The 23,089-nt window shown below is 42.8% G+C and overlaps 1 protein-coding gene across 1 annotated transcript in view; it reads left to right on the top strand.

Annotated features, from left to right (window-relative positions):
- Positions 1–23,089, top strand: part of bin3 (bridging integrator 3) — a 30,150-nt gene that overhangs the window by 3,441 nt on the left and 3,620 nt on the right. Inside the window, exons 2-8 of the mRNA XM_076729787.1 lie at positions 3,378–3,426; positions 4,287–4,327; positions 9,913–9,974; positions 11,567–11,703; positions 16,138–16,178; positions 21,356–21,497; positions 22,606–22,740. Coding sequence (XP_076585902.1) covers positions 3,378–3,426; positions 4,287–4,327; positions 9,913–9,974; positions 11,567–11,703; positions 16,138–16,178; positions 21,356–21,497; positions 22,606–22,740 — 607 coding nt within the window. The remainder of the gene's footprint in view (positions 1–3,377; positions 3,427–4,286; positions 4,328–9,912; positions 9,975–11,566; positions 11,704–16,137; positions 16,179–21,355; positions 21,498–22,605; positions 22,741–23,089) is intronic.

The following is a 23,089-nucleotide window of genomic DNA, read 5'->3' as shown; positions in this document are numbered from 1 at the left end:
TGTGTAAGTGCACGTTGACCAATTTGATGATACTGACAGCAAATGTGTAACAGCATTTTCCTTTATGAATCCCTGCCTGAAAATGCAAGGCAATGACCAAATAGTACCAATAACCTCTCAAATTGCTGTGGTTGTCTAAAAGTCCCATTCCCTGAAACTATCCATTTACAATTTTTTTTTTTTTACTTCTGTTAGTAAATGTTTGTTGGTTAAGTTAATCTTTGGATTCAAGTACTGAAACATGCCGATACTGACTGAACACAATATATATCAAATTGTCCAAGTATTTAGGATAACATAAATTCAGTAACAAAGCAGCATTCAGCTGAACTGGCCATCCCTGCCATCACTAGGCTTACATTTGTTTTCAGAAAGATTTGGACTTCAGCTGGTGTAACACACAAGTTTTCTCTTCAGCTGTCTTGTGGCCGGGCCTCTGCCATGTCAGACGCTAGCTCTGGGTTCACAGGACCCGTCTTACCAACGTTTCTAAATGTGACAGCCCCTACAGAAATATTGCTGTGTGAAGAAACATTAGAAATGATTCTCACAGTGACTACCATCCTCCCTCTTTCTCATTCTCTCCCTCTGGTTGCCTGCTACATTTTCCCTCTCCCTCCCCGAAGCACACTTCACTCGCTGTGTTTGCCAGTTCTCATGAGCAGCTGAAGAGAGTGACCACTTTCCTTTGGCTCCTTGTAGAATCTATAACACTCTGAATCTTTAAAATTAAGGACTTGCTTTAGTTTATTTTTTCCAGCCAAATATATTCTTTCGTACATTAAAGGGAAAATCCACTTTAATACAGTTACACTTGGACGGACTCTCTTGATGTCATTGAGAAATAAATCCTGTCATGGTCGGCTCTGCCAGAATGTAGCGAAAGAGAACATTGAAAGGAAACATTTAAATATATGTTTCATGGCGCATTGATGGCTGTTTGGAACGCTGTAATGTTTATACTTAACTCTTCCATTGGGTTTGTGCTATGGATGTCATGATTTTCTCCTTGACACACCCACCAAATGGGAGCAAACATCAAAGTTACTGCCAAACATTGAGCAATGTTGGTCGAGAAACGATTGTCCAGCCAGAAAAATATTAACTAATTTAAAATTCCTTTGAGTGTACCGCTAGTGCGCTTCATTTAAAAGGGATTGTAAAACACCAAATCGTCAAAGTGACAGTATACTTGTCAATTTTCTTCAAAAACAACCACACTGGCTGCGTTCTAGCACCATGCCTCTACGGCGTGCCCTCTTTTTACTCAAGAGTCGTGTGATGTTCCCTTAAATTTCAGCCATACGATTGTTAATTGCTAAAACGGACACGCACCGCTGTTGTACATATTTGTGAGTTAAGCTTTATTTATTCAGGAAGTCTCATTGGCATCACGATCTCTTTTACAAGACAAACCTGAGACAGATTACATACATCATGATAATGCAGCTCAGTCACACAAAACAGTCATCACACACAGACACACTAATTAAAACAATCGCAATATTATTAGCAAGAAAACCTTTAATGTCCCTCAGAGGAATGAGTGTCTTCAATTTGTTTTCGTGGCTCATTTCAATAGCAAGATGCATGGTAACCTATTAGTATAAAACCTATTAGTATATATGAGTTGCTTGTGTGGCTGTGTGTAGTTGAAGCTTCTTCCAGAATTGGGGCTCATCTTTTATAAATGCTGGGAAATGATGTGGGTAAAGGTCTTCCAAATCATGAGGGCAAATGCCAAACAAAGGAAGATACAGCTTTAGCAAGAGGAGCAGTCAGTCATTAGAAGTGCTGCTTACCCACACTGGCTGAAAGAGTTAATAGGACGTGTTCTCAAGCGAGACAAGTCATAAACTATTGTTGATAGGGTGGTACGTGTCTGACCAGACTGAACTGATTCTCAGGTGGTTGTTTCCAAACTTAAATCTCAGTGAAAGTGTTGTTGTAAGATGTATTCTGGCTGTGTGAGGCTGGTTCCCTGTATTGCAGCTCTGATTGACCTCCAGCCTAAGTTTACACTCAAAGAGCTCTGTTAAACTATGCCACCGTTGTGTTTTGGAAAAGAAACGCCACACACGTACGTATTGTGCCCAATGTGACGCTACAGCGTACTGATCAGATAATCAGAGGAAGGTGAGGCACATAAGATGGTGGTGAGTAATTTCTGTGGTTATTTTCCGAGTTGGCTCACCCAGATGATGACACAATGGGTGAAACTACTTTCTTGAGCCAAAAGCAACAAAACGTTTTCATAGGCATCAGTAATCTGTTCGGATTTTAGTGAATAAAGGATTAATCCAAAACTTCAGTTAAGATAAGGTCAGAACACGTGGTACCTGCTACAACCTGGAACACAGCATCAACATAGAGACAGCAAATAAAAGGAAATCTTGATACCTGAGCGACTAGTGAAACCTGTTTTTTTTTTACTAGATTAATCCTGCTGTTATTTGACCATGTTGAGTTTTGTGATTGAGCTGTCATCAAAAGGATCTTCCCCACACATCAGTAGCATTCCCTGGTTGCACAACGAGGCCCTACATCACACCCTCACTTTTCCATCTCATTAGTCTACACACCTTTCTTTTGACGCAGCTGCTGCCTCACCCTGCCTGTCAGCAGCAACCGTCCATCATATAGCTTAGATTTCAGGCTATTAGTGCCACATCAATGACAACCTGCAGCCAAGCACATTGGCAAGGCAGTGTTGGATTCCCAAAGCACTGTGATGCTCGGCAGCAACTTATTAAGGCAAAGGGAAGGTTTTGAAATGAGGATAAAAGATTGTGTTTTAACTAAGGTTTCTTTTTCTTTTCCCAAAACTATAGTCAGGATGTCAGTGTGTTTGTGTTTCAAGAGTGAAGAAAAGTTTGTATTTCATTCTGAAAATTAGGTGCAGCTACTGCAGTTACACTAAACCCTGTGACATGTTTTGCTTTTTGATTGATTTGCAGCGCTGGTCTCAAGTTTTCTTTGAAAAGCAAGTCATTGTCCTGGGTGTACGCTTTTGAGTCCAAACATATTAGGGTATCTGTTTTTCTGATACACAATAAAGCATGCGCATCTGTGTTTGATTGCCAGTCACACTGAGAAGAGGCTCACTTCTGCTTAGTGATATCCGCCTGCAATGGGAGCCAGATGTGTTTAGTGTTGACATGAAGTTAATGTCCACGGCTCTGACTGCACACTCCAGAGAAGCCGGAATTAACAGCTTCAGATCGTCCGTGTCAGGGATCTGAAGGAGGCGCTTGTTCACCTTTAAACTTGTACCAGCCTGCCGTCACCCATCGTGCACCTGATAACAATCGAAGCAGTAATCGTTTTCCAGTTCCAGTTCCTGTCACCTGTTTCATTTCCTTTTTGTGTGATTGCAGGATTCCTTTCAAGATTGGACAACCAAAGAAGCAGATTGTCTCTAAAACCGTAAGTCCCCCACTGGAACAGAAGTTGACTCAATTCACTCGTAATTCAAAAGAGTTTATAAAAGTCAATCAAGTCTACGCAAATTAATAAACAAAAGCTTACTTTGAGGCGGTATTTGTAAAAAATGTGCTTTTGTGAAGGTTTAGCTGCAGTTGTTAACCTTTACAAATGATATATACAACATGACTAGTAGTCTAAATAATGTCATCAGAGTGCCTCACCCAAGAGACTGATTAGATGCCAATTTGTCTGAGCCATGCAAGGGGGCAGAGGCGGTTACCTTGAAGTGACAGCCAGTGGGTGTTCCCCTTGCTGGAGAAAACCACTTCCAGTGTAATGGGCCTGTGGCCCGGCAGCCACTGTCAGACCGGGTTTCCAGCTTCCTGTGCCATCCTAGGCAAAAACCAGGGAGTGGGTTAGAGTCAGCCCGGTTAGATGATCCGACAAAGTGTCAGCTGCCTTCCTCCATGTTTTGGCCTCTGTGTTTAAATCCAGAAGCCCACAGAACCACAAGACAGGAACCCATGCTGCCTCTGTAACCTGCTTGGCATTGTTTAGAGAAATGGTTGGCCAAACTGTCTTAGCCCATGCTGACCCAGGGAAGTTGATGTACTTTAAAGTGTATTACCTGGATTTCCACTGGAACCCACCACACCCACCCACCCAAAAAAGTCCCTGTTTATGTGAAAGTATATGGCAGGGACCATGGACAGCAATAACTTATCATAATTCAGGTTAAAAACAAGCAACACAACTGGGTGTTGCTGGTATGAATTACATGTGGTCACTTTTAACTAGTTAACTAATTTTGTCCCCAAGCAAGTCCCAGAATTTGACATGAAATTTGTTCTTTTTTTTAGGTTGAAAGAGACTTCGAGCGAGAATATGACAAGCTTCAAAAGTAAGTTTTTACGTTTTGAAGGTCTGTATTCAGGTACGCAGTCAAAGTGCCTTTTCTATATGTGGCATTGGTATCTCTTTGGACAGTTTTCTGATAAACCTGCTTTCTGGGTACTGTACAGTGTGTTTGAGGTCCGTGCATGTGTGTAAATTTGCAGTCTCTTGGTGCCTTCAGTTTGGTGAAAGGTGATTCCTCCTTCACCATATCTGAGTCCACAGATCCTTTGTTAGTTTTTGTAATAATGACAATAAGCACTGAAGCTATACTACTGATAGAAGTGTTTGTGTTGTTTATTGAAAATATGTATCAGTTATTATATTATTAATATTATATATTATTAAATATGTACCTGGTCATAGAAGTATGAAGTAAAACAATGTAATGTTGTATGATGTAATGTTGGAAATCTGAAAACCTTCTGAGATCTTTTCACAGATTTATGCATGTTGATCCAAAATTAGACCGTCGTAGTGTGTTATACAATTATTGTGTAATTTTACTTAACATGTAGGTATTTTGGTTTTACATGTTTACAAAGCATGCTGGGAAGCTAACACTTAACATGCGCCTCACTGTACGTACAGTTTCTCCGCCCCGCACAATTTGCCAATCCCCGCTGTGTTTGGTCACTTTTTTTTTTCTCAGCATTGAACTGTGAAAGGACCCACGTTTGAGCTATGGTGGAGTCTGAAATTAGAAATTGTGAAAGAGAGCTTACTTTTTGTTAGATATTTCCCTCTGATGAACCTAGATTCAAGGAAGAAGTTAAAATGTTATGTCGGGCTGAGTGATGTGACGGTATAAACTGGGTGGGCGACAGTAGAAATGTGTCCACCAGTCGAGATCTGGCATTACCATTTCCACCGCAGGAGCTCTATATTCAGGTCAGGCTATGTAGCAAATCAGGGCTGGAGTCTTGCCTGATGTTGCGATTCTGGAAAGCTGGAGCCCCAGTCTGACATGAGAGCGATGGTTGCGGCGGTTAATGCACCTCTAAGCTGGTTTGCAGACTGCTGCAAAAGATGACAGTGACAAGAAAACATGGAGGAGGAGAGTGAAATTGTTAATACAGAGCAGGAGGCATCCCAACCAGCCCAAGATGAGGGAGAAGAAGCTGTTGCTAAAAGATGTGTGACTTCTGTTGTGTGGACATGGTGTGGTTATTTTAAACTGAATTTACAGAACAGTCACCGTGTCATGATATCTACTGTTACCATCATATAAAACTACACGGATCACCTCTAATCTTATTTCCCATAAATGCATCATTGGTGTTCATACATTCAGGTAAAAAGTTTAAATGTCCAAGTATTTCATTAATTTGTGGACGTTGCTATTCTAATGGAAGATGCTAAAAAAAAAAAAAGTTACTTAAAAACTGTTGACAGATGTTTTTTAATATCTGCAACATGATGTTAGTGTTTCTATGAAACAAAGGAGGGCTTCAGAGCATTTAAGCACCCAAGACCACAGAGTTCAGCACATCCGGGCCTCCTCTCAGTGTGAGGCTGAGGTTAGAGAAACTCCCCGAGGGCCCCGCACAATGAGTGGGAGCACCATTTTCCTCTCAGGTTTTGTTGAGTAGGAGGGCCCATTATCAGGAAGGTGTGGTGCCAATAGACCTTATAGATGAGTCAGAGCAGCAGGCATGTACAGACATTCAGGTTCTCCACCCTAGAGATCCATATCAACACAACGTGGTGCGTCTGTGACCTAAATATACTTCGTAGGCTTCACCATAGTTCCTGTTTTTGCATTCTGTGAAACTGACAAAAGATCATTTTGGTGTAATTTGAATTGTGATTTTGTGTGATTCAGAATACTGAATTTGAAGTATAGACAGAGACCAGTACTGATATCAATATTTAGGAGTTACAAAAAATCTCATACCAATACTTAAACTGACATATTACATAGATGCAAAACACACAAAATATTTGATAACCCTTAAATTTGCTCTTAAATAATTATAACCAAAATATGTTGTGAGAACATTGTGTGTTTGAAAATAAATTTTTAACGCTGTCACTGGTATACATATATATGACGTATACACCCATACCATGTGTGGTATATAGACTATTAGTAAATATCAAGCAATCTATTGGCCTGGGTTATTTATCTGTCAGGCTCTAAGCTGGACACACACACACACACAAATGTGCAGTAAAGATAAAATAAGATAAAACTGTATTGACCCCACGCTGGGGGAAGTGAACACAGGACTGGCTCGCTTCATTGCTTAATGACCATCAGCTTATTTACTACCTTCTGGGGGTCTCAACATGTTGTAAGAAGGGTGTGGAAAAATTACATTTGGCATAAATTCTGCTTGATGCAGGGTGAATTTCTAGAGCAAATCCTACAGTGGCTGGATTTAATCTACTGAAACGAGACAGCCCTAGTTGGTAAATAGATTTACACAACGTCTGTATAATTATTTGGTTTCAGCAGTGATTTGCATGGTGCTGCAGTGCCTGACCTGGTTCTTGTGTGAATGGCAATAGCCAGGTATTTACCCAAAAGGTGTGAAACGTGTTTGAATGCCTGTTCTTTTTCCAGTGTCATACAAAGGGGTTGTGTGTGAAAGTCATATAAAATGCCGTAGTGTCTTTCCAGTTTTCAATTGGTGATGTGGCGGGATGATTGTGACTGCACAGGCCCATCGTTGGGGCACTGGAGCGAGGAGCAGCAGCTGTTCCACGAGGCCGCTCTATTAGCACCTTTTGGAAAGAGACTCCTGGTTCACCTGGCACTCATCCAGGATGGCTCTCTAACTGTCAGTGCTGACAGAGGGAAGATGCAACAACATTGTGCAACACATTTTAAAGTAGGAGGTACTATCTGGAACACGAGTTTCACATGCACAAACAGGCATTGGTCTCAGAGAACGCTAGTTTGTTTACATAGTAAGATGCTTTCACCCACTATCCCGCAACCCGATCTCCATGATTGGCAGGGTTTTACTGTTATACTGTTATTTTTCTCATTTCATATTTGTCTCCTTTCATTACTCTCAAGTGTTAACTGTGTCAGCCAAATTACAAGACTATTTTAGTTTTAGTCTGTTTCACATGATGCCCTCCGTTGACTCCACTGGCGTTCAGAATTACATTCAGAACAAAGTCTAGTTATGTTGTCAGGATTCAAAACAGCTTCTACTCTCCGCAATCACAAAGACAGAAATGATAAAACTGACCATATGTCAGTATTTCCAGATGTTTTGAACAATGTCAGAAGCAGTTTTCTAGTTGCAGGTATGACTCAAAACAGAACTGTAATGTAATACGTACACAGTGACCTGAACTCCTCACGGCACATTCATTTCCCTGGTCTGCTGAAGATGTATTTACTAAGCAACCTATGTTATGGAAACAGGAAGAGGTCTTCTAATTATTACAGAGATACTGACTAAATCATGCCTGAATTATTGCTAATAATATGGACTATAATGTGAGAAGCATTTGGTGCAATTAGAAACGTCTATTTCTAAGTATCTGGAAAGTAAGAGTATATTTTGATGACTTTGGAGGAAGGCTGATGGCTTATGAGACCCAGTTACATCTAATTGGTGAGAGAAAACAAGAAGTTACTGTGGAGATTGTTCTGACAGAATGTTTTTTTCCTGTGGTGTGAACAATAAGGGATGAAGTTACATCATTTACTGCAAATGACATTTTTGGAACAACCTCCATCTGGTATGTGGCGATTGAGTGCAAAATCCTAAAACATGTCAAGACAAACAAAAGCATGGAGAGGACAAGTTATGATAGAAAATAATTAATGGTTTTTAGTTAGCCTTAGATTCTACATCTTCAAAGTTTGCTAGCCCTTTGTGAGGGCAACAAATGAATAAATGAAATTGAAGTCACAGATCACAATCTGAAATCAAGCCAGTTATACAACCCTGATTCCAAAAAGTAAGGGTGCTGTGTAAAACATGAATAAAACAGAATGTGATCATTTGACATGTAATCAATTGAAAACAGTACAAAGACAAATATATATGCTTAATTTGATGCAGCAACACGTTGGAACAGGAGCAATAAAGACTGGGAAAGATGTGGAACGCTCCAAAAACACCTGTTTGGAGCATTTCACAGGTAAACAGCTTCATTGGTAACGGGTGACAGTATCATGATTGGGTATGAAAGGGGTGTCCTGGAAAGGCTCAGTCGTTCACAAGCGAGGATGGAGCGAGGTTCACCACTTTGTGAACACATGATTGGATGAAGGATATTACTGCACAGGCTCAGAAATCATGAAACTGTTGTTCGTAAACAGTTCATTTGCAAACGTTTGCTGTCTGTTTTAATGTGCGTTTTACACAGCGTCCCATCATTTTTGGAATTAGGGTTGTAATACACATGTAATCTGATGCGATAAGATCACAAAACAATAGGTTTTCCCTTCTGTTGCTGACAGTCGTCCAGAACTCGCATGCTTTTTTTGTGACAAAATGTAAAAAAACGCCTGTGATGTGATTGTACAGGACGAGAATTTAGAAGTTCAGAAATGACTGTGTTTAAGTATTTTGCCTTCAAACGTTTGAAATTGGGTGCTTCCTTCACTCTCCTGTCCCTTGTGTATGAGCTCACGCGCTGTGTGTTTTGTGGACATTTTAAAAGCTTCACTGATAAATGAGTAATGATAATAATAATCAGGATAAATAAAAATAATTTTGGTGCATTATTCCTTTGGTGCCCTTCTCCTTTAGTTTGACCGTTCAGAGTCATTAGAGGCTGCAGAGATGCTGTCATGTTTGGTTCATGCACCTGTGGACATGCTTGAGTAACCCTCCGTTTGTTTGTATCCCAGCAGCTGAATTGTGTATTTGGAGGCAACTGAGTGCCGTTTTTGGTTTGCATAGCCATATGTGTTACCAGTGTCTTTAAATCATGTGGCCATAATGCCCCACCAGAAACCCTGTGGGATTACACAGCCATTGTCTTGCTAGTTAATATAATCCCTCAAAGCAAAGATGGAAATGAAACCCCACCATGTTCCCTTTTTCATCAAACCAGGAGAAGTGATATGACAGCAGTCTCGGGGGAGATTCTAAACCCCTCGTTTGCCTTAATTGATATAATGAATGGCATGTGTTTTCAGCCTCCATAGTCTGGTAATTGCCATTTCTAACACCCATCAATGGAGTATGTGCAGTGGAATGATGGAAGACATTAATGCTTTTGAGCGCAAATGTAGTTGACAGTAACAAGAAGGATTCCCTGTATTATTAATTAGCTAACGGATGTTAGAATATTTTATGTGGAATCAATGAAATGTGTAATTCCTTCTTGGTCCATGTTTTTTTTATGTCCTAATTTCCTTTTTTTTTTGGTTTGGATGTTTTCTTTGTCCATGTCATCACATCTGGAGTGGATGGAAGAGGTTTTGAATTGTACGTGTAGATTTATTGTTTTAATTAAATGATACCGGTGTGGAGATGGTTTATTATTTTTATCTTTTGTCATATTTGCCTGTTCTGTTTCAGACTATTTCCCATTGTTTTCAGTGTTACTGATGTTTTACTGTATTACTGGACCAGAAGCTGGCTGATAATCATTCTTCTTCTTGTCTCACAGGCTGGAGGATCAGACGAAAAAGCTTCACAAGGACATGAAGAAAAGCACCGAGGCTGATTTAGGTGTGTTCTGCCAACAACCTGTGTGTTCCCGCCGAGTGTGCCATTGATCTCCACTTGTTCGCCAACATACTTGATGTTGCTTGGCAGGTTTTTCAGGGCTAGAAAGACATTTGGTTGTCTTGGTTTGTTTGGTGGTGCGTCAGCTCTCCGAACGACTCGACAAATGAGACGAGAGAGTGCGGGCCTTCGCCTTCATCTTCCATAGGTTTTTTTAGGCTATTATAGTGTGTGTTTTGGATTCATGAGTGTATGTTTTTATGCAGTGTTCAGTTAGGGCTCGATTTGTCTACCACTCTGCCTTCATTTATTCATGCATGTGTCGACCACAGAGACCATGTTTACTCTACTTTTTATGTGCTTATTTGTTGGTTTTGGAGTTGTGTATTTGGGAAGCAGCAGTAGACATGGCCTGTGGTAAGTAGTCAGTTGTGGGGGTGGAGGAGCGGGTACGGATGGAGGCGTGAGAGGCTTCTTCATTTCCTCTCCTTTGTGCTCTGGAATATGGATGTCTGCATCATCAAAGTGTCATAGCTGTCAGGCCCTCATTATCGTTAATGGATTCCATCTGTTGCACAGGTCCCGTCTCCACCAACTGTTACTAAACAAAGAACTGGACCTACTCTGCATGTCAGCACTGCATTTAATACACTGCCTTCAATATCGACCATCATTTATCAAGTCAGGGGTGGTGATATGCGGAGCTCCATTGAACTCACTGCCAATTAGCTGCAGAGGGACGATAATATCTTTTAAGGGCTGCTTCGGTTCACAATTTCAATTAGACTAAGTAACAGAAGGCAGAGAACGTGGCTGGGATAACCGTGCTCTTCTTACTGACAACTGTTTGTCTCCTCTCAGCCCCAGGTTATTGTAAAGGACTTCACTTATTTGCGCACTACTAATGCAAATAATTAAATCACCACCCTCACGCCACCTTTTGATTTTCATGACCCTAAAATCAACACGTCTCTCAGTCGTATCAGACGAGGTCAAATCAAGCAATTTCTTACTTGTCAAATGGAGAGAGATGCAGAAACGCCACAGCACAATTATTGATTGCTTGAAAATTGTTCTTGAGAGAATCCTTGGGTAGTGTGAAAAGACTGTTCCAGATCTCCACGAAGCCCATTTTCACCACAGCCTCTCCTGTCAGCTCGCATCTCCCCGGTGAAGCTCATTTATTTTGACTATGAAGGCATAATCTGATATGTGCTCTGTGTCTAAACAAAGTGGCATGAGTACAGATTAACAGTAATTGGTGCTGTCAGTGTAGAAACATTGCAAAGATTCTTGGTGCTCTAGTGAATATTCAACGCGGCAGCCAGCCCCACCAACCCCTCAGCACTGTGGCACTCTTACTACTTTAGTTCTTTCCCAAAAGCTCACTTTTGAGGACCCTACCACATACAAACACATACACTGATGAAACTCTTTAAGCCTTTGTGCAATCCACAAAAATTGCCCCCATGATGTAAGAAAAATTAAAAGAAATCTGGAGTTGAAATGGATCAGAATGTGTAGATGAGGATTGACTTTATTATTAATTGACTACATTTTAACCTTGTCTGTGTCTTTGTGTGTGTGTCCCTCAGCCATGTCCAAAGCTGCAGTGAAGATCTCTGCAGACCTGCTGAGTAACCCTCTGTGTGAGCAGGACCAGGCCTTCCTGGAGTCCATGGCCGCTTTAGATACAGCCATGAAGAGGATGGACTCCTTCAACCAGGAGAAGGTCAGGCTCAATCCCACAGTCTTTCACACTGTATATTTCTAGTGTGTGCCTCACTCTTTTGCTGTCTTTCTGTGCTTTGTTTTCTTGGCACTTGCCATTGGCGCAGATAGCATCAGATTGGTGTCGGGGGAAATGTCTTTCCTCAGACATACAAAGTAGGAAACTAGACGAGTTTTTGTTGAAAATGCATGTTTTCATATTTGTCAATATTGTGCAGCCTGTGGACTAAAAACTATCCGTATGTCTTTCCTTCTGCTGTTTTTGAAAAGCATCTGTGGCATCATCCTCTATAAGCTCAAGCTACTGGTTATCAGCTGTGAAAATTGATGCATTTGTGACTCACTGGTGTCTAAAATAACTCGTACAATGGAAAGGCCTTTTCTCAGCAGGAAAATATGCCCTACCACAAAATTCATAGAGCGAACTCGCAGCTTGTGCAGTGAACATGTCTATTGTATTGCTTGCATTACTTATTGAAATAAACATTTGGCTTCTGTTCAACTTTTTTTTTATATCAATAGCTCACCCCAACCCATATAGAAAGGTTACAGCAAAACTTGGTTGTTTCTTCCTTCATGGAGAGGAGCAACTGAATCAGCTTGAATTAATAATCCTCACTTAAACTTCCCCAATCCTTCCTGCCGACAGTCCAAACTTGCCATCCATAGAGCAGCTCCACCAGTGTGGCTAAAATATGGTCCATCACTTCCTTCACACACATTTCCTGTCTTGCTGCACATTTTTGTTTGTATTGTGATATTTAGAGGATTTGTTGATTTGGAGTGCGTTTCTTGTAATCTTTGTGCTTTTCACTCTTGTGTGTTTTGTCCTAAGGGGCAACCATAGATAGGCAGACATTTCTCTCCAGAACTGTAAGCAATACAACATACTCTTGCCTCGCTCTCTCACAGCTGTGAAGATCTCCTCTTCGGCTGTCAGGCCTCTTCAGATTATTTGCCGGTTGCACTTCAGGTTTTTGATTAGAATCATCGCCAAAGGTAGTTATAATGTGAATCATAGTGGCACCGCATGTGTGCATCCTCAAGGCACTACACTGTGAAGGGTAGACTTTTAAAGAGGAAAAAACACAGGAGAACACAGGAGATCACACTAAGGCATATACCGATTGACTTTTTTCCATCTGTGTTTTCTTGACTCATTGCCCTGCTGTTAGGTGTACTGTGCTTTTCACATTTGTTGCCTTCGAAACATTCCCCTTTCCTTTCACATGTTGTTGTGTACCAGAATGATTTCATAACTTTTTCCACAACAGTGATCTAACAAAGTGGAGAAAAACGAATATCTTTCTAAAAATCTTTTTTTTATTTTTTTTTTTCCATGGTTAAATTGTAGTGTAGTATCTCGGGAATAGCACACCATCTGGATTTGTATATATGGGGTGGAATGGACATGATTTATATTTTCTGTGAAATCTCATGAACTAGACTCGGTTTCCATAGACAATCTAACTATAATCTCTTCCCCAAGATGTGTGAGTGAAGCAGTGTCCATGCTTCAACCCAAACTCCCATAGAAATGTTTTGAAGTCCTCTAACATTAAAATTAAATTGCATCGAAATAGTAGTTAGCAGGAGTCAGTTAATCTAAATCTCATCACAAAGCAAGTTGATTAATAGATTTGTATTTTCAGCATGATGTCTTGTCAAGAATTTTCTTTTATCTGTTATAAAAAGCGACTTAAATGTCACAAAGACAAGGAGGAAATGATTGTGTTGAATCTCTAATAAGCTAAACGTGTAAGGTGGAGTTGAAGCAGCTTCACTATAGCAGTCACTTTTGTTTCTTTTTTCCTTCTTCAGCTTTAACATACCAGTCTTTCAGACTGGCTTTGCTCACAGCTCATCAAATTTTACAGGAGCAATTTTGAGTGACTAGACAAAGTAGAATGTGGGTTGGACGGAGCGTGTGGGTTTGTGACCCGGGGTGCGTATGTTCCAGGACTTGGCTTGGTCGAGAGCCCAGGAGAGCACTCCTGCCAGTTTGACTGTTTTCACTATAGAGTAACTTTTACATTCTTCTGATTTTATACAATATCAAATTTGCTTTTTTAAAAATTTCACTGTCTTCCACTTCAGAACTGAAGACTTTTCACCAGTGATGCCATGCATGCCTCGCTGTCAGGAGGGATTTTCGGTGCTCTTAATTTACCTCTTTCTTTCCACATCATTTGAAGACCAAAGTTTGAAGGTTGGCTCTTGCAGAATCAAATTGTCCCTGCTTACCTTTTGCCCCCTGTCTCAAATTGTAACCTGGGAGGTCAGGCCATTACTGGATCCTGCTTCAGTCTGCACAGCACTCCTCAGCACCCTCATCAGCTCTCAGCTTTGTGTTTTTACATTTTAAACAGTTTCTAGTAGCAGAAGACGCAGCTTGTCTTTAAAGCGTATAGTTGTGATTCTCTTTCCTCGTGTGTAGTTCCCTTGTTTGGCTGGGTGACTGAGAAGCGTTTGACGGTGATTCAGCGAGGCAGCGCAGTATTTCACTTGTGCAGGACAGCAGTCGCCAGCTGTATTGACGTGGTTGTATTTTTTTTTTAACACACTTTCATCCGGAGTAGATTTTGACAGCTAGGTCACACCTGATTTTCTCTGCACTTCTTTCAGTCTTACTAAATAAAAATCCTCGCCTTAACACGATGTTCAGTTCCAGCTTTGGGCAGGGCTGTGTGGCTCCTTTTGTAGAGTGGCTAAAAGTGAGCTAAAGGCAAAATAGTGATTGTGAGCACTTTTTGGTCAGTCTGCTATGTGGAATATCACCTCAGGTTTGCTAGGTGTTTAAAATCCAGCACAGCTCACTCGAACACTGCTTCTCCCTTCAAGCTGACTGTTGATTCTGACGGCACCAACAGCAAACCCTATTGCTCCAGCAAAACAGACACAAAAGCATCCACCCTTTGCTCTTCTCCGTGTTGAGACGAGATGTTCTGCCGCAGGGCCTGCAAGTGAGAGAGCCAGCAGATAAAACGTGCAGCGATAATGAAGGCAGCAGTGGCCCAGGTCTGTGTGTTTATTTCTGGGGCTGAGGAGGGCGCACAGCCCCGCCGGCACACTGCTGCCGAAGCTGAGCCCCAGTGTAGATGGCGGCAGCGCAGTAGAGGATGCTCCGTTTGGAGGGATATTGATTTCCTCTGCGATCTGTGTGTATTTTTGGGAGGCCTGTGTGCCAGGATGGCCTCTGCCCCGTGACTCACTGATGGAGACTACTGCTTGAGCGTCGGCCTGAGGCTCTGCGGGGCCTCCAAGGAATAGCTCTGCCCCCCCCTCTCTGTGGGAAGGGGCAGAGGGTAGAGGGCACCAGCATGCTTAAGCAAATCTGCCGCTGTTGTTCTCCCTCCTCGCTGCATGCTCTCACCTTAGAAGCAGCGGCGCAGCTCAAGTCGGGGAGGGGGGGATGGTGTGAATATGTAAAACAAAGAAAATGTGAATTCCCATGTACTTATTTGTTATTGGTTCTCTGTTTTCCCTCAAACCACAATCAACCATTTTGTACTTGGAAATCTGCCGGTGTGAAGCAGTGAGTGTTGCTGTATGTTCTCATAGACGGTCAGGGCATTTTTACAAAGCACAGCTGCGATCTTGCTTCCTTGTTGTTGTGTGATTGACTGTCCTTCCAATAGCGAGTGAACATATGATTAGCGGAGCTGCTCACTGTTCTCATGCAGCTGTCACTTCACATCTCGCTGCTTAAAGATTCTCCTTCGCCGTTCGTGGCGTTTACTCTTCGCTTGACTCCATTGCCTGGTTAGCTCGGCATTCTGTCATGCTCGAAGATGCAGCAGTAACAGTCATTTTGAATCTGCAATGTAAATGACGCTGGAAACTTTATTAATTGTGCGCCAACTTCTGTCGATGAGACTTGGTGCCGGGGCTGGAGGCCTCGAGATGAGATGTTCGTTTACTTCCATTTAACACCCCCCTTCCCCTCCTTCCCTCCCCTGTCGGTTCTGGCAACCAGAAGGAGAATGCAGGAAAATATAAACTGTTATTGTTAAAATGTTTGTTTGCAAAGAACTTTCATCTTGTAAGGCAGCCCACCCTCCACAGGATTTGAAATCAGTTGGGCTTTGCTTTCATGTCCGTCCCCTGACAGTTCCATCCTTTTGTATTGCAAGCTCAATGAATATTCAGGGTTTTCTCCTCAGGGCTTGTGTACAATAAAAGAGTCAACGTCACGAAAGTTTCTTTGCGAGCCCCCCCCTTTTTTTTCTTGAGTATTCTGTATGAAATATACACAGTTGTTGATGTTTGTGCTGTGGCTTTACTTAGCAGCTAATGAACGAGAGATGTAGAAGCTATTTTGTTCCGATTTCAGTTTTGATGTAACGCAACTTGACAATGAATAACAATTTGTCATGTCACTTCCCTTGATATAGTGGTGCTTACTGCTCACATTTACATGTTCTTTTTATTACAGGTCAACCAGATCCAGAAGACCGTTATCGACCCTCTGAAAAAGTACGTGCTCGTCTTCATTTCTTTTACTTTTTTATTTTTGTGCTATATTTTAAGGGTTGCCCTTAAATGTCTCTCTATACCAGACCAGGGTCAAATAGTTGTTGCTGGTAAGTTTAACATTTGTTTGGAGAAGCAAAGTGGTGGAGTTTTTCACACAAGGCCATACAGTGAATTTAAATGCATTACAATGCCACAGTCAAGGCAGTCCAGTTCAGTTCTCAGTTCAGTTAATGTTCCTGATGTGTTAAATCCATATGACACTTTGGCCAGATAAAGTCCGGTGCCCTGTAACATTTTTATTATTTGGCCTGCACTGGTGGTGCAGGACCACAGGAAGGCCTGCAGTGTAGTAATGCAGATTGTAAAACTGAACTCGGGAGTGAGTGGTGCTGCTGTGGTGGTAGAGTGTCTGGAAGAAAGTTTATTTGGTTTTCATTCCTAATACTCGCCCCCATTTGAGCAGGCTGTGAGTGCTATTCCATTCCTTAAGCCTCACTTTTTCAAACACACATACACACACACACACACACACACACACACACACACATACTGAACACACATGCAAAGCAGAGGTACTGAAGGGAGTGGTTGGACTATCCCACCCATCTTCCGGAGCGCTTGTTAAGGTTTTGCTTCCTCCTCTTGGCTCCTCCCAAAGGATTCAACATATGCTGTGTTAGAAGCACGTGCATATGTTTCTATAGCTAGGTTATAAGACTGTTAGTTCATTTTTCAAAATAACCAATGTGAAGAGATTCCTCCATAAAACATGAATAGGCTGGGTCAGCGTTTGTGTGTGTGTGTGTGTGTGTGCCCGCGCATGTGCTTGCGTGCGTGTGTGTTAAACCCTTTCTTCCTCGTGTGCTCTGGTGGCGGAGCAATGACAGGATGGAATGGTTCTAATTTCCTCTTCCTGGTGGGCGGCAGGCGGACGTGTGGGCAGGCTCAGAATATGGCAAAGGGCCCAGCTTCCTGGGCCCAGAGCCGTGGATTGGTTGAGGAGGAGAACTGTCTCAGGACAGTGCACACTCTCACACAAACATACACACACATACACAAACACCAACCCAGACTTTGGAGGGGGCGCTTTTTTACAAAGATGGTATTTTAGACCATAAAGTTAGGTATTTACATGATTCTGAAATAGAGCAGAGGAAGTAAGTTCATAAACGAGTTTCGAGGCGAAGCTAAACTGACCTCTTCATTAACTTTTTCCTTGCTTAAAATCTCAGCACTATTAGTTATTAGTTTCTCAGAGTGTCCTCTATAGAAACCCGAGACACAAAAGCTACTATACTTTAAAGCTTCCATTAAGATTCCATTAGTCCATCGCTAATGAATATTTGTCATTGTTTGCTTAATCTTAAAATACTCTTGGTGATCTTGTGTCATCATAAAGAGAATTAGAGAAGAGTTGAAAAGGAGAACGTTAATGTTAATGGAAGTCCTTGAATGGGTTGTGCGTGTGTGTGTGTATGTGTGTTGGGTACATGCTCGTGTCTGTGTGTGATTGCCATTTCAAATTTTGGCATCCATGCTTAATACTTGGTGTTGTAAAGTGTTCAGTAAACAAACAAAAAAAGAGGCAGCCCCCACCCCAGCCACCACCCCACCCCCCACCCCAACGCCACGTCTCTTTCTCTCTCTGAGGCCCAGACGTGGATTTCATCCACTCAGCGGGGTCACTGAGTGACATCACTGTGTGTATGTGAGGGAGGGGAGTGCGTGGGCTTTGAGGCATTCATGTTATCTCAGCCTCCTAACCTAGCCCTTTCTGCTCCGTCGGTCTTTTGGGTGAGACAGAAGTCAGGTCTGTTTTGAGACCTCTGCCCCAGGTTGAGCTCTGGCTGGACAAGCCACATTCACTCGTCTCAATCAGAGGAAGACTCTGCCCCTGGAGCAGGTTGTGAGGCCCGGAGCCAACGGGACCGTTTGGCCTTAGCTTGGCTGATGGCGGGGGAGGGGGACTTCATTTGTTCTCGTTTTTGTTGTTCAGTTATTTCAATCGAGTTCCATTTTTTGTACCCAGGATGTTCCCTGTGACGTCTTTGTTTGGGTTTTTTTTTTTTCCACGTTATCTCTGGTATCATGTATCCAGGCTGCATGAGCTGTCTGAGTTTTGGTGAACACAACACAAGGCAAGTTGCAGCAGATCGAACTCTCCTCCTTCGTAGGCAGAGGAGGTTCTGCTAGCATGTACGTCACACACACACACACACAAGTTCCCATGGTCCACTGCTCTTAGACTGTTTACACAGCAGGTGTTACTTTACATTCAGAGTAAGCGTATTTCAACAAAACTTGCCACATGATGCAACTTTGTCTGACACTCTTAAGTCTTCATCTAAGACTGTGACACTTGGGAGGTGGTAATTTGCACATAAACAATTCCCTTTCCCATATTTTTAGTGGTTTGCTGTGTGTTTTTTGCAGTAGTGAGTTATGTGACGGTGATAGTCAAGAGGGACAGCCAGCCTGCTAGACTGAGGGTGTCTAGACCAGACTTGGGCTTGGCCGATGGGTCAGACTGGCCTGTCTGTGGATTGGCAGCTGCTCATAAACACACTCTCTGGTCCAGATGCTATTTCCATCCAGCCTGTTCACCACACCCTGACCTGTCACATGGACAGTGGTGTGCCCTTGGCCCCCGTGCAGCCCTCAACCAGCGTAAGACCTCATTTAGGCAAGAATGACCGCAAATGCAGAGCTAGCCGGCTGACCGGTAGTTGTCCAGCCAAGGCCAGGACATCGAGGGAAAAGTCCAGTCCTGTGCCTGGACGGTTTTAGACCAAACTATGATTACGAAGTATGTATAGTCACCTTCAACCAGGGCCACTGCTGCCTGTTCTCGTGTGGCAGCCTTTGACACAGCTGAGTCACGATAGCTTCTGGACACAGAGAGCCCTGAATGCAACAGTGCAACAAAAGCATCCAGCATGGAAAAGACAGGAATGGGTTAAGAAGCAATTGGCTTTGTGTCTAGCTCTTTCTCCTCCTTCAGTGCCAGGAGAGCAGTGGCCCTTAAGTCTCTCAGTGCGCTGAAACATAGTAGTTGCTGGCAGTGTTGCCCCACTTCAGAGCACAAACAGCAGGCCATTGTGGTGTGTCATGAGGAAATTGTACCGCGCTGTCAGGTGAAGTGTGCTGGTGAGAATGTGATCAGCCTGAAAGCTGGTTTGCTGCTGCGTTGTCATCAGCCAATAGGATCGTTTTGGAGAGCAGTCATGCCTAGAGGGCAGTTACATAATCCCTTGGCACTTCAAGTATGTGTACACTGGAACAGATAGTAGACTTGAGGATCGGCAGCCACCCCTGCCATAAACTGGGCCAAAGTGGTATTTTATAAATAGCGGTAGAGCGTGGGCCGCGGGGCTGGGCTGAGCTGAGCTCCGTGATGTCACTCAAACGCTACAAGACCACTCCTTGCTTAACTTCCTGTAGTAAACAATCCCTGCTTGTCTGAGACTGAGTCCCAGTTCGCATCACTTTCTACTTCCCCCTCCTGCCCTCCGGTAAGGTGCACAGGCCGACGTGGCCGTCATCTAGGGTTTCACAATCAATCCACAGGTTCTCAGTGGTTCCCTCATCTGCTGCACAGAGCAGGGCAAGGGTTGGCATGGAGAGGAACATAAATCATGAAGCCCACACATTTTGTGGCCAATAACACTATGGGCGGAGGCGCACATAATAAACTATTGTAGTAGTGTTCCTACACAGTTGATGAAATGCTTTAAATGAGTCATTCAAAAAAGCTATATCTCCGTCTTCATTACGATTGTTTTTATTGCTGACTCACTTGTAGCAGACACCTGTGTGAATAATCTTGTGACGTGCTTTTGAACACCACTGTCACTGGTTTGTGTTTACACGATTGAAAGGTCAGTTTGTTTTTTAATGGTCATGTGGTTCAGTTTGCTTTGCTATTCATTCGTTCATGACTGCTGCTTTTCATAAGAGCTCAGGCTGCTGTCTTATTTCCCCTTCACATTTGCTGTGTATCCTTAATCGTTTAAAACATGAAAATGAAGCTTAAGCACCTCATTTTAAAGGAATACATAATGTTGGATCTTTATAGCGTGCTGTATGTTAATGGTGCATACCTAAATTCTTTTAGTTTGGATTTTTCTGCCATTCAGGTATATTAACTTTAATTCTTTACTAAATATTATTGGGTTGAATATTTCCTATGTACAGTATTCCTGCTTCCCATTAAAAGCAGCCACAAAACCAGTGCAACAAGTCCCAGGATGAAGCTCAGACTCCTGTTGCTAAGTTACAGATGAGTGTTTTCCTATTTTTAGTGCTGAAGACTAGGATTCTCGTTGCAAGAATATATTTTCATTTGGAATATGATAATTGTCACAAAATGAATTGTTTCATGCCATTTTGAACTACAGTAATTAGATAATAGATGAGAGGAAGCTTAATGCAGATCTGTCCTCTGGGGTTTGAGAGTACCTCTACAATAAGATGTTGAGAAGAGGGATTTTATTAATTCATAATGACTTTTATTAAGATAGGATGCAATGCAGAATGCATGTCTACAAATTTCATAGAGCAAGGAAAGCTGTTTTAATGATTTCAGGAACTTCAGTTCTCCCAGACAATTCTGTTATAGTTTTTTTGCCCCATGATGTAGGGGTGTCTCATATCAGACTGCTCACGAGAATATCAGCATCATTTTTGATATAACAGAAAAGAAAAATCGTGCCGTGATAATGGCAGTATTGTGACTTGTTGACGTAATGAGGTCGTGCCGTTACAGGCGGCGAAAACACGCATGGCTGAAAGCGAAAGTAACGTTCGTACCTGCTCCACAGTGAAGGAGCTGGTTCCAGAAGGGGGAACGACTTTAGCGATGTGGAAGTGGATTGTTTGGAAAAGATCAGATGTCCAACAAACCACAGTGGTGTGTTAGAAGTGCAAGAAGGCTTTCACAACACAAGAGGAAAAACAGCAAACTTATTTTAGCTCAACAGCTTCTGTGAGTTCTAAACCAAAGAATACTTGTCAGTATTTTGTCGTATTGTCACGAATATCGCAGAAATTTTGGGGCCATATCGCCCTCTCCTACTGGAGTGTGTGTCAGGGTATTTTTGTGTACATGCATGGTTTTATGTGTTTCGTGTGGTGTCCCTGAGATGTCTAAGGTTGTCTGTGTGCTCGATGTGTTGCAGATACAGCGGCGTCTTCCCCAGCCTCAACATGGCAGTGAAACGCCGGGAACAAGCGCTGCAGGACTACAAACGTTTGCAATCCAAAGTGGAGAAGTACGAAGAGAAAGAAAAAACCGGGCCCGTTATGGTCAAACTCCATCAGGTACTGCGAGCTTAAAGCTTGCGTCGCTGCACGTGTCGGTCCACTCCAATGCTCCCTCTATCTGCAGAGGAGCAGAGTTCACTTGCTCTTACATATTGCACGTATTGTGAATAGAGCTCAATAAGTGGAAAAAGACACAAATGCTGACTGGATATGAACAAAAATAGTTGAGCACATGCATACTGTACATGTGCGCTCCTTCACCCACGCAAGCTACCAGGCTCTCAAGTAGTGCCTTTTCAAAAAGGCACTGCTGCACATCTACAGGCACGTAATTGAGAATTGTAGACACACACATACACACTATGAGGCCACTACAGAAGCGCACACATTCACAGATAGCGCTGCAGTGTTGCCTATGCTATTGCCTCTAACACATCCTCACATGGCGAGCCACCCACACACATTGAGAAAAGCACTGTCAGGGGAACAAAGCCTTGAAGAGGCCCCTACATCCCTGCCCTTTGAATCCCTGTGCACTTAAAGAAGTGATCCTGACAAAACACTCGTATGCCATTTCAACCGGCATGTCTAAAGAAAACTAACTAATGATCATACCAAAATGCAGCAGATAAACAATATGTTGTAGTTTGAATATAGCAACTCCCCCCTTCTCTTTTAATAAAAATTCTCACCCTCTCACACATATTCATTGTGCATTCCATAACTCCATGCCTACAGTAGACTACCCACTAATACATTCACACACAGATCAGTGGTGCTGGAGTCCACTCACAGCCAAGTCTGCCCACATTACCCACTCCTCCTCACTGTGGTCGTGATTACAGCCTTTTTTTTTTCTTTTTCTTTTTTTTTTGCACTGCTTCTCCGTGGGAATTAGGCAAATATCTTTCTGAACAATAAGAAAGGACACTAAAGATGGCTCCGGTGCTAAAATACATAAACTAACTTGTTTCTGCTTGCAGGGATTCGTTTCTCTCATACGCTGCAGCTCTGCGCTACAGTTTCTGCGGAAGAATGTGTTAAATTATGTGTAAATTATAACGTGAGCTCACACGGTGAAATGAGGGGATGTTATGTAAAGTCAGAGCGATGGTGACCGCTGGTGACCCCTTCTTTTGTTTCCTCTCTCCTCTCCACACCCCAGGCCAGAGAGGAGCTCCGGCCAGTCAGGGAAGACTTCGAGGTCAAGAACAAGCAGCTGCTGGACGAGATGCCCAAATTCTACCACAGCCGCATCGACTACTTCCAGCCCAGCTTTGAGGCTCTCATCAGGGCGCAGGTTAGTGATCGCCCCTAGAGATGCACACACAATGAGGCGCTCACGCATGCACGCACACACCCACCCCACAGTGTGCTGTTGCGCCCTCTGAGTGTTGGTTAAACAGTGGATAAAGTGTCTGATGGAAGGGAGTGTATAATCCTGGCAGTCTGTCTCCCTCCACGCAGTCCTAATGTGATTAACCCCCAGTGACGGCCCACACTACTGTGTTTAGCTCAGGAAGGCCTCATCTGTCTGGCTCCACTGCAGCCCTGCAAGTCATCCTCTAACCTGACGCTCCTCTTAAAGCAGCTGGGCGTCTCAAGTTAGCGCCACCATGTCCCCCTCCCCCACCCCAGACCTGCCTGGC

Source organism: Chaetodon auriga, chromosome 5, assembly GCF_051107435.1.
Source record: "Chaetodon auriga isolate fChaAug3 chromosome 5, fChaAug3.hap1, whole genome shotgun sequence".
Taxonomy (NCBI): Eukaryota; Metazoa; Chordata; class Actinopteri; order Chaetodontiformes; family Chaetodontidae; genus Chaetodon; species Chaetodon auriga.
The sequence above is the reverse complement of the archived record's forward strand: the minus strand, read 5'-3'. Positions and strand labels throughout refer to the sequence as shown.